The sequence below is a fragment of the Tachyglossus aculeatus genome, chromosome X1 (genome assembly GCF_015852505.1).
Source record: "Tachyglossus aculeatus isolate mTacAcu1 chromosome X1, mTacAcu1.pri, whole genome shotgun sequence".
Taxonomy (NCBI): domain Eukaryota; kingdom Metazoa; phylum Chordata; class Mammalia; order Monotremata; family Tachyglossidae; genus Tachyglossus; species Tachyglossus aculeatus.
In genome coordinates, this window is record NC_052101.1 from 19,347,575 (window position 1) to 19,359,670 (window position 12,096).

General features: G+C 46.8%; 1 protein-coding gene across 1 annotated transcript in view; it reads left to right on the plus strand.

Moving 5' to 3' along the window:
* ARHGEF37 (Rho guanine nucleotide exchange factor 37) overlaps positions 1-12,096 on the plus strand; it is a 45,756-nt gene that overhangs the window by 18,477 nt on the left and 15,183 nt on the right. Inside the window, exons 2-6 of the mRNA XM_038740775.1 lie at positions 844-1,055; positions 4,434-4,557; positions 7,373-7,520; positions 9,445-9,644; positions 11,555-11,685. Of these exons, the coding sequence (XP_038596703.1) occupies positions 855-1,055; positions 4,434-4,557; positions 7,373-7,520; positions 9,445-9,644; positions 11,555-11,685 (804 nt within the window). The 5' untranslated portion in view covers positions 844-854. The remainder of the gene's footprint in view (positions 1-843; positions 1,056-4,433; positions 4,558-7,372; positions 7,521-9,444; positions 9,645-11,554; positions 11,686-12,096) is intronic.

Below are 12,096 nucleotides of genomic sequence, written 5' to 3' on the forward strand. Positions count from 1 at the left end.
ATGATGTCCCCACAGCACCTGTAGATATGTATATATGTTTGTACATATTTATTACTCTATTTATTTATTTATTTATTTATTTTACTTGTATATATCTATTCTATTTATTTTATTTTGTTAGTATGTTTGGTTTTGTTCTCTGTCTCCCCCTTTTAGACTGTGAGCCCACTGTTGGGTAGGGACCGTCTCTATATGTTGCCAATTTGTACTTCCCAAGCGCTTAGTACAGTGCTCTGCACACAGTAAGCGCTCAATAAATACGATTGATGATGATGATTTATTACTTTATTTATTTTACTTGTACATATTTACTATTCTATTTATTTTGGTAATGATGTCCCCACAGCACCTGTATATATGTATATATGTTTGTACATATTTATTACTCTATTTATTTATTTATTTTACTTGTACATATCTATTCTATTTATTTTATTTTGTTAGTACGTTTGGTTTTGTTCTCTGTCTCCCCCTTTTAGACTGTAAGCCCACTGTTGGGTAGGGACCATCTCTATATGTTGCCAACTTGTGCTTCCCAAGCGCTTAGTCCAGTGCTCTGCACACAGTAAGCGCTCAATAAATACGATTGATTGTTTGATTGATCTAGCTTTACTTCTATTTATTCTGATGACTTGACACCTGTCCACATGTTTTGTTTTGTTCTCTGTCTCCCCCCTCTAGACCGTGAGCCCGTTGTTGGGTAGGGACCGTCTCTATACGCTGCCAACTTGTACTTCCCAAGTGCTTAGTACAGTGTCTGCACACGGCAAGGGCTCAATAAATACGATTGAATGAATGAATGGATGAATTTAATGGACACCCCGCTACCTTTGTGTCTTTCAGTGTCTGAGGACATGGCAGATTCCAGTCCTGGCGAGAAGTCTGGTACGACAGAGGGGCCGGGGGACCAAAGTGACCCGAAAGAGGAAACGGAGACCCTCGACAAAATGGAGTCGAACCAAAGGCTGGCCGCGGAAGAGCTGACCAGAACAGAGGCGAGCTATGTGCACACTCTCCAGCTGTGCACCTCGGATATTCGGCCCCAACTGAAGCAGGTAACGGAGGAAAGGAGAGTTTGCGGGAGGAAGAAGCATGTAGCAGCATGGCCTAGTGGATAGAACACAGGCTTTGGAGTCGGAAGGACCTGAGTTCTCATCCCCGCTCCATCTCTTTCCTGCTGTGCGACCTTGAGCAAGTCAATCAATCAATCAATCAATCGTATTTATTGAGCACTAACTGTGTTGAGAGCACTGTACTAAGTGCTTGGGAAGTACAAGCTGGCAACATATAGAGACAGTCCCTACCCAACAGTGGGCTCACAGTCTAAAAGGGGGAGACAGAGAACAAAACCAAAGATACTAACAAAATAAAATAAATAGAATAGATATGTACAAGCAAAAGAGAGTAAGAAATATGTACCTGTATATATGTAATGTTTGTACATATTTATTACTCTATTTATTTATTTTACTTATACATATCTATTCTATTTATTTTATTTTGTTAGTATGTTTGGTTTTGTTCTCTGTCTCCCCCTTTTAGACTGTGAGCCCACTGTTGGGTAGGGAATGTCTCTATATGTTGCCAGCTTGTACTTCCCAAGCGCTTAGTACAGTGCTCTGCACACAGTAAGCGCTCAATAAATACGATTGATTGATTGATTGACTGATTGATATACATATATACAGGTGCTGTGGGGAAGGGAAGGTGGTAAGATGGGGGGATGGAGAGGGCGATGAAGGGGAGAGGAAGGAAGGGGCTCAGTCCGGGAAGGCCTCCTGGAGGAGGTGAGCTCTCAGTAGGGCCTTGAAGTGAGGAAGAGAGCTAGCTTGGTGGTTGGGCAGAGGGAGGGCATTCCAGGCCCGGGGGATGAGGTGGGCCGAGGGTCGATCACTTCCCTTCTCTGGGCCTCAGTTCCCTCCTCTGTAAAATGGGGATTCAGGCTGTGAGCCCCATTTGGGACACGGACTGTGAGTTTCCTCTAGACTGTGAGCAATTGTGGGCAGGAACTATCACTCTGTACTGTTCATTCGTTCAATCGTATTTATTGAGCGCTTACTGTGTGCAGAGCACTGGACTAAGCGCTTGGGAAGTACAAGTCGGCAACATATAGAGACGGTCCCTACCCAACAACGGGCTCACAGTCTAGAAGGAGGAGACAGAGAACAAAACAAAACATGTGGACAGGTGTCAAGTCATCAGAACAAACAGAATTAAAGCTAAATGTGCATCATTAACAAAATAAATAGAATAGTAGATATGTACAAGATAGTAGATATGTACAAGATGTATTGTACTGTACTTAGTACAGTACTTGTAGCTTAGAGAAGTGCTTAGAGAAGCGGCGTGGCTCAGTGGAAAGAGCCCGGGCTTTGGAGTCAGAGGTCATGGGTTCAAATCCCAGCTCCGCCAATTGTCAGTTGTGTGACCTTGGGCAAGTCACTTCACTTCTCTGCCTCAGTTACCTCATCTGGAAAATGGGAATGAAGACTGTGAGCCCCCGGTGAGACAACCTGGTCACCTTGTAACCTCCCCAGTGCTTAGAACAGTGCTTTGCACATAGTAAACGCTTAATAAATGCCATTATTAATATTATTACTTTCCCAAACGCTTAGTACAGTGCTCTGCACACAGTAAATACAATTGAATGAATGAATGATTACCTTATTTCTACTTTAGCGCTTAGAGCAGTGCCTGGCGCATAGTAAGTGCTTAACAAATACCATAGAGAGAAAGAGCCAAACATACAACTCCGGAGTCTGATTGCTTAGCACAGCTCTATACACACTTGAATCAATCAATCAATCAATCGTATTTATTGAGCGCTTACTGTGTGCAGAGCACTGGACTAAGCGCTTGGGAAGTACAAGTTGGCAACATATAGAGACGGTCCCTACCTAACAGTGGGTTCACAGTCTAGAATTGTGGTATTGATTGAGGGGGGAGAGGTTGGGAGAGAGATTAGTCAAAACTTGGGGAGGGGTGAGGTGGACAGAGGGCAGGGGTGATCTCCCTGGCTGCAGGAGAATCAATCAATCAATCAATCGCATTTATTGAGCGCTTACTGTGTGCAGAGCACTGTACTAAGCGCTTGGGAAGTACAAGTTGGCAACAAATAGAGGCAGTCCCTACCCAACAGTGGGCTCACAGTCTAGAAGAGAATCTATTCTCTAGAGGAGGAGGAGAATCTATTAGAGTGTAAGATTGTAACAGTCACGTCATCAGGAAGCGAAATTCCCCGGTTCATCTTGGAGCCAACCCAGCTAGGCAACTGACCAAAGAAGTGATCCTGGAGAACAACTGCCAGTTTTCTCCTTCTTGCGATATTTCCTTCCCTCAAGAGTCCCAGCTTTCATAGCTGACCAGCTCCTGGAACAGAGACTCTAACCCGCTTCGTGGCTCAGCGGAAAGAGCCCGGGCTGGGGAGCCAGAGGTCAATCAATCAATCAATCAATTAATCACTCAATCGTATTTATTGAGCACTTACTGTGTGCAGAGCACTGCACTAAGCACTTGGGAAGTACAAGTCGGCAACACATAGAGACAGTCCCTACCCAACAGCGGGCTCACAGTCTAGAAGGGGGAGACTGTGGTTTGGGTTTTAATCCCGGCTCCGCCACTTGTCAGCTGTGTGACCTTGGGCAAGTCACTTCACTTCTCTGGGCCTCCGTTCCCTCATCTGTAAAATGGGAATGAAGACTGTGAGCCCCCCGTGGGACAACCTGATCACCTTGTATTCCCCCCCCCCAGTGCTTAGAACAGTGCTTGGCACATAGTAAGCGCTTAACAAATACCAACATTATTATTAGAGAAGCAGCGTGGTTCAGCGGAAAGAGCACGGGCTTGGGAGTCAGAGGTCATGGGTTCCAATCCTCGCTCTGCCACTTGTAAGCTACGTGACTTTGGGCAAGCCACTTTACTTCTCTGTGCCTCAGTTACCTCATCTATAAAATGGAGATTAAGACTGTGAGCCCCATGTGGGACAACCTGATCACCTTGTAATAATAATAATAATAATAATGGCATTTATTAAGCACTTACTATGTGCAAAGCACTGTTCGAAGCGCTGGGGAGGTTACAAGGTGATCAGGTTGTCCCACGGGGGGCTCACAGTCTTAATCCCCATTTTACAGATGATGGAACTGAGGCCCAGAGAAGTGACTTGCCCAAAGTCACACAGCTGACAATTGGTGGGGCTGGGATTTGAACCCATGACCTCTGACTCCAAAGCCCAGGCTCTTTCCACTGAGCCACGCTGCTCCTCAGCTGCTTCACACTGTAACCCCCCCCAGCATTTAGAACAGTGCTTCACACATAGTAAGCACTTAACAAATACCATTATTATTATTATTTTTGTCATGACCCCTATTAAAAGCGCTCAAGCCAGGCTGTTTCCCATTCACGGCCTCATGTGACTTTCTCGGCCTTTCCAGCTGCCGGAGGGTGACTCGGATATACTTTTCTCCAACATGGATGACATCGTACTGGTCTCTCTCCATCTCCTCAGAGGCTTGGAGGCCGCATCCGCCGGAGGTTCCGAACAACTCAGTCTGATCAGTAAGTTTGAAAGTGAGGGGATTCCCTTGGCCAGTCACTCCGGGCTGAGGATCAGCGGGATCGGATCAGCTGGGAAGTCCAACTGGGGTCAGGGTTTTGGGTGGGCATTTCCATCTTAACTGCCCCCCTCCTGAGCTCTAAGACAAAGCCTCTCACCTCTGAGGGGGAAATCCAGTTCCTCAGGCTGAGGTCGGTTTTCTCAGTTGAGGTGATTCATAACCTTTTTTTTTAAATATGATATTTGTTAAGCTCTTACTACGTTCCAGACGCTGTACTAAGCACCGGGGTAGATACAAGCTGATCAGATTGGATCAGCTACATGTTGCCAACTTGTACTTCCCAAGCGCTTAGTACAGTGCTCTGCACCCAGTAAGCGCTCAATAAATGCGATTGAATGAATGAATGAATAGGACACAGCCCCTGTCCTACCTGGGGCTCATAGTCTTAATCCCCATTTTACAGACGAGGGAACTGAGACACAGAGAAATGAAATGACTTGCCTAAGGACACACAGCAGTCAAGTGCTTAGTACAGTGCTCTGCACACAGTAAGCGCTCAACAAATACGACTGAATGAATGAATGAATTGGACACAGCCCCTGTCCTACCTGGGGCTCATAGTCTTAATCCCCATTTTACAGATGAGGGAACTGAGGCACAGAGAAATGAAATGACTTGCCTAAGGACACACAGCAGTCAAGTGCTTAGTACAGTGCTCTGCACACAGTAAGCGCTCAATTAATACGACTGAATGAATGAATGAATTGGACACAGCCCCTGCCCTACCTGGGCCTCATAGTCTTAATCCCCATTTTACCGATGAGGGAACTGAGGCACAGAGAAATGAAATGACTTGCCTAAGGACACACAGCAGTCAAGTGCTTAGTACAGTGCTCTGCACCCAGTAAGCACTCAACAAATACGATTGAATGAATGAATGAATTGGACACAGCCCCTGCCCTACCTGGGGCTCATAGTCTTAATCCCCATTTTACAGACGAGGGAACTGAGGCACAGAGAAATGAAATGACTTGCCTAAGGACACACAGCAGTCAAGTGCTTAGTACAGTGCTCTGCACACAGTAAGCGCTCAACAAATACGATTGAATGAATGAAAGTGGCAGAGCAGAGATTAGAACTTGGATTTTTTGGACTCCCGTGCTCTAACCACTAGACTATGCTGCTTTTCATGAAGACTTTGAGAAGGATTCCTCTCCAGGGTCCTTCCAGTGAGCATTTACATTCCAGGTTTAAAGATGTTAGACTCAGGCATAAATCTGGGTGGCTGGAGTGTTGGGTGATGTCACTGAACCCTTCCTCTAGGCTGTAAACTGGTTAAAGGCAAGGAATGTGAATGTAAAGGCAAGGAACTCGGTTGCACTGTACTCTCCCAAGCGCTTAGTACAGTGCTCTGCACATAGTGAGAGCTCAATACCATTGATTGATGGGCTGATAACTTTGTGCTGAGCCCTGTACTAAGTGCTTGGGAGAGTAGAAAACAAGCAGAGTTGGTAGACTCGGCCCACGACGAGGTTACAGTCTAGAGGGAAAGGTACTGTATTGGATGATGCATTAGGAGTTTTGGGGAAGTTCCTGGCCAGTTGTAGTCAATGTGAGCAGGAAATGTGCCTGTGAATTCTTATACTGTACTCTCCCAAGTGCTTAGTACAGTGCTCTGCACACATTAAGTGCTCAGTAAATACGTTTGACTGACTGAGAGACTGGTCACCCTTTCCATCATGGTTCCTGGGCCACAGTGACAGGAAAACTGCTTGGGATTTTTCCCTGACTAAAGTGATCTGGGAATGGGCCAATGGATCAAGCTGGGGTATCATGGCATATTGTGGCAAGAGCCACAACAACCTTGGAGTCCCCCTGCCCTCTCTTCCTTATTCTCCCCATCATATTTATTGAACGCTTCTGTCTGCGAATCACTGTAATAAGCACTTGGGGGAGTATAATACAACAATAAGCAGGCATATTCTCTGCGCACAAGGAGCTTACAGTCTAGAGGGGAAGACGGACATTAATAGAAATAAATGCAATTACAGATATAATAATGATGGTATTTGTTAAGCGCTTACTATGTGCGAAGCACTGTTCTAAGCACTGGGGAGGTTTCAAGGTGATCAGGTTGTCCCACGGGGGGCTCCTAGTTTTAATCCCCATTTTACAGCTGAGGTAACTGAGGCCCAGAGAAGTGAAGTGACTTGCCCAAAGTCATACAGCTGACAGTTGGCGAAGCCGGGATTTGAACCCGTGACTGCTGACTCCAAAGCCTGCGCTCTTTCCTCCGAGCCACGCTGCTTCTCCATATGTACATCAGCATTGTGGGGCTGGGATGGAGGATAAATAAAAGGCCTAAGTCCGGGCAACGCAGAAGGGAATGGGAGCAGAAGAAAGTGGGGCTTAGTCAGGGAAGGCCTCTTGGAGGAGATGGGCCTCCCATAATAATAATGGCATTTATTAAGAGCTTACTGTGTGCAAAGCACTGTTCTAAGTGCTGGGGAGGTTACAAGATGATCAGGTTGTCCCACAGGGGGCTCACAGTCTTAATCCCCATTTTACAGATGAGGGAACTGAGGCTCAGAGAAGTTGTGACTTGCCCAAGGTCACCCAGCTGACAATTGGCAGAGCCGGGATGTGAACCCATTACCTCTGATTCCAAAGCCCGTGCTTTTTCCACTGAGCCACGCTGCTTCTCTATTCTCTAGTACAGTGCTCCGCACACAGTAAGCGCTCAATAAATACGATTGAATGAATGAACATAATAAGCGCTTAACAAATGCCACATTTATTATTATTTGTTCCCACAGGTAGCCTATTCTTGGAGCTCAGAGAGGACATAGAGGGGGTCTACAGGACCTACTGTGTCAACTATGACCAGGCCCTGTCCCTGGTGGAGGCGTACAAGAAGGATGCTGGGCTTCAGCAGAGCATCCAGGAGGTCCTCACTGCCGTAGTGTGAGTAGCGGCCCCAGGGGTGTTGCCTGGGGTGGGATCCCAGCCCCGCAATAGGATCTACCTCTCCCTCCCTAACCCCCCCAAGCATATTGTTCTTTAGGACGGATGCGGCCATTCTCCTGAAACTCCCAAGCAGCAGGCCAGGATCCCAGCCGCTGGGTGGAAGGCGATCTGTGAAAATCCCAGTGGGAGCTCGCTCTGAGACCCGAGGGCCCTGAGGACAGAAAAGGGGACAAATGCTTTCATTCAGATGCCCACAGCCTGACCTTTCCAAGGGCGGCAGCTGACTGACCCGCCAACCCCAGTGGAGACCAGTTGTTCCGTCCAGAAGACGGACTTTTGTGCACACCCGGCAGCTGACTCTAGCTTGCTCCGCTTCCCTCCTCCCCTGACCAAAAGATTCCTGGATCTGCTGCCCTCATGGGACCCTGATCCGTTGCTCCCTCCCTTCCCCGTCCTTCCTTTCTCCTGCCCAGTGGAAAGGCCTGAGAGCTTATCCTTAGCCCCACTTGCTACTGAAGAGATCCTTAGCTGTGAAATGTACATGACTATGGGGCTGGTACTCCTGTCTCAACTAGCTGATAATATGAGGTTAGTTAGTTATGGTATTTAAATCTGCTTGTCTGATGTGTGACCTTGGGTAAGTCATTTAACTTACCTCCTTCCTCTCCCCCTCCTCCCCCTTCTCCAGCCCCCTGCCCTACCTCCTTCCCTTCCCCACAGCACCTGCATATATGTATATATGTTTGTATGTATTTATTACTCTATTTATTTATTTTACTTGTACGTATCTATTCTATTTATTTTATTTTGTTACTATGTTTTGTTCTAGACTGTGAGCCTACTGTTGGGTAGGGACCATCTCTATATGTTGCCAACTTGTACTTCCCAAGCGCTTAGTACAGTGCTCTGCACACAGTAAGCGCTCAATACGATTGATTGATTGATTGATTTAACTTCTCTGTGTCTCATTTACCTCACCTGCAAAATGGGGATTAAGACTATGAGCCCCATGAGGGACATGGACTGTGTCCAACTCGACTAGCTGGTAATAATAATAATAATAATGGTGGCATTTGTTAAGTGCTTACTAAGTACAAAGCACTGTCCTAAGCGCTGGGGGGATACAAGGTGATCAGGTTGTCCCACGTGGGGCTCACAGTCTTAATCCCCATTTTACAGATGAGGTAACTGAGGCTCAGAGAATAATAATATTAATAATAATGATGGCATTTATTAAGTGCTTACTATGTGCAAAGCACTGTTCTAAGCACTGGGGAGGTTACAAGGTGATCAGGTTGTCCCAAATCAATCAATCGTATTTATTGAGCGCTTACTGTGTGCAGAGCACTGAGGGGGCTCACAGTCTTAATCCCCACTTTACAGATGAGGTAACTGAGGCACAGAGAAATTAAGTGACTTGCCCAATACACCTCCCTCAAAGACGGCGCCTTTGCCCATGAGGAGAGTCTAGCGGCTCTCCCCCTCACATCCAAGTCCTTACTGTGCTTTGTCCTTTAAGTTGGTCCAGTTTCTAGTCCAACATTCTCTTCCAGGCCTCAAGCTGGACGTTCAGGGCTGACCTTCTTGCTGGTGATGCCCGTGCAGCGGATTACCAAGTACCCTCTGCTGCTGCAGAAGATTCTCCAATACACCTCCCCCAAAGACTGCACCTTTGCCCATGAGGAGACTACAGCGGCTCTCCCCCTCACATCCAAGCCCTTACTGTCCTTTGTCCTTTAAGTTGGTCCAGTTTCTAGTCCAACATTCTCTTCCAGGCCTCAAGCTGGACGTTCAGGGCTGACCTTCTTGCTGGTGAGAGTACAGTGGCTCTCCCCCGTCACATTCAAGCCCTTAGAGGGGTGGACTTTCTCTGCTTTGTCCTTTAAGTTGGTCCAGTTTCTAGTCCAACATTCTCTTCCAGGCCTCAAGCTGGACGTTCAGGGCTGACCTTCTTGCTGGTGATGCCCGTGCAGCGGATTACCAAGTACCCTCTGCTGCTGCAGAAGATTCTCCAATACACCTCCCCCAAGGACCGCGCTTTCCCAGGCCTCCAGGAAGCCACCGTGGCCCTTCAGGAGATCAACGCCAACATCAACGAGTACAAGAGGCGCAGAGAAGTTGGTGAGGATGTCGGCCCGTTATCCAACGCTCCCTCCCCTGCTTCCTCCCGGTGGGCTGGCCTAGTAGAAAGAGCAAGGGCCTGGGCAGCAGAAGGACCTGGCTTCTACTCCCGGCTCTTCCATTCAATATTTATTGACCGCTTACTGTGTGCAGAGCACTGTATTAAGCACTTGGGAAGTACAATTCGGCAACATATAGAGACGGTCCCTACCCAACAATGGGCTCACAGTCTAGAAGGTAATAATAATAATAATTTTGGTATTTACTAAGCACTTACTATGTGCCAAGCACTGTTCTAAGTGCTGGGGGAGAGACAAGGTAATCAGGTTGTCCCACATGGGGCTCACAGTCTTCATCCGCATTTTACAGATGAAGTAACTGAGGCCCAGAGAAGTTAAGTGACTTGCCCAAAGTCACCCAGCTGATAAGTGGCGGAGCCAGGATTAGAACCCATGACCTCTGACTCCCAAGCCCAGGCTCTTTCCACTGAGCCACGTGAGAGTTATGTCTAAGTACTTTGGGGCTGGAAGGCAGGGGAAGACCAAAGGGATAAATAAAATGACAGATGTGTACATTCATTCAATCATTCAATCAATTGTATTTATTGAGCGCTTACTGTGTGCAGAGCACTGTGCTAAGCGCTTGGGAAGTACAATTCGGCAACATATAGAGACGGTCCCTATCCACTTCCACTTGTCTGCTGGGTGACCGTGGACAACTCACTTAACTCTGTACCTCAATTATCCCATCTGTAAAATGGGGATTAAGACTGTGAACCCCATGTGGGACAGGGACTGTGTCCAACCTGATTAGCCTGTATCTACCCCAGCGTTTAGAACAGTGCTTTCATTCATTCATTCAATCATATGTATTGAGTGCTTACTGTGTGCAGAGCACTGTACTAAGCGCTTGGAAAATACAATTTGGCAACAGATAGAGACAATCCCTACCCAATAGAGGGCTCGCAGTCTAGAAGGGGGAGACAGACAATAAAACAAAACAAGTAGACAGGCATCAATACCATCAAAATAAATAGAATTATATATATGCAGACACATAGTATGGACTTAACAAATACTATTATTATTGTTATCATTATTATTGTTATTATTCCCCAGGCCACTCCGGCTCAGCGGAAAGAGCACGGGCTTTGGAGTCAGAGGTCATGGGTTCAAATCCCAGTTCCGCCAATTGTCAGCTGTGTGACTTTGGGCAAGTCATTTAACTTCTCTTTGCCTCAGTTACCTCATCTGTAAAATGGGGATGAAGACTGTGAGCCCCCCGTGGGACAACCTGATCACCTTGTAACCTCCCCAGTGCTTAGAACACTGCTTCTCACATAGTAAACACTTAATAAATGCCATTATTATTATTATTAGACTGTGAGCCTGTTGTAGGGTAGGGATTGTCTCTTTCTGTTGCCAAACTGTACTTTCCAAGAGCTTAGTAAAGTGCTCTGCACACAGTAAGCGCTCAATAAATATGATTGATTGATTGCTCTGCACACAATAAGAGCTCAATAAATACGATTGAATGAATAAGTGAGGCACACTTTTCTGTGCCTCAGTTACTTCATCTGTAAAATGAGGATGAAGACTGTGAGCCCCCCGTGGGACAACCTGATCACCTTTTAACCTCCCCAGTGCTTAGAACAGTGCTTTGCACATAGTAAGCGCTTAATAAATGCCATCGTTATTATCATTATTATTATTATTGTTAATTATGGAAGATTAAAGGAATTCGGTAGCCTCTGGTGGGTCAGATCTAAGCCTTTTTGCCTTTAACCTTCAGAGACTTCCTCCCTCAACTGCTAGGCTCGATGGTGTGTAAAGAACCTAAACCGGATCTCTCAACGATGTCTCTAGCTTTAATCTGTTCCCTTTCTCTCCGCTCCACGGTACACACTCCAGCAACTAAGTACAACAAAGCCGAGCACCTAACTCTGAGGGAGCGGTTTTATCGCCTTAACACACACTCCATTTCCAAGAAGACTACACGGTTGAGCCAGCTGTTAAAACAGGAAGCTGGGATTGTGGCCAGGGTGAGTATCCCTCCGCTAAATCACTCTGCTTGGGGCCCTGCCACCCAACATGGCCATTGACGTCTAGAAATGGCACGGGGGATGAGAGGGGAATCAATCAATCATATTTATTGAGCGCTTACTGTGTGCAGAGCACTGTACTAAGCGCTTGGGAAGTACAAGTTGGCAACATATAGAGACGGTCCCTACCCAACAGTGGGCTCACGGAGAGCAACACAAAAACCAAGGTGGAGGCAGACGACCTGGGTTCAAATCCCAGCTCCACCTCTTGTCCGCTGCGTGACCTTGGGCAAGTCAGCGTGGCTCAGTGGAAAGAGCCCGGGCTTTGGAGTCAGAGGTCCTGGGTTCAAATTCTGGCTCGGCCACTTGTCAGCTGTGTGACTTCGGGCAAGTCACTTGACTTCTCTGGGC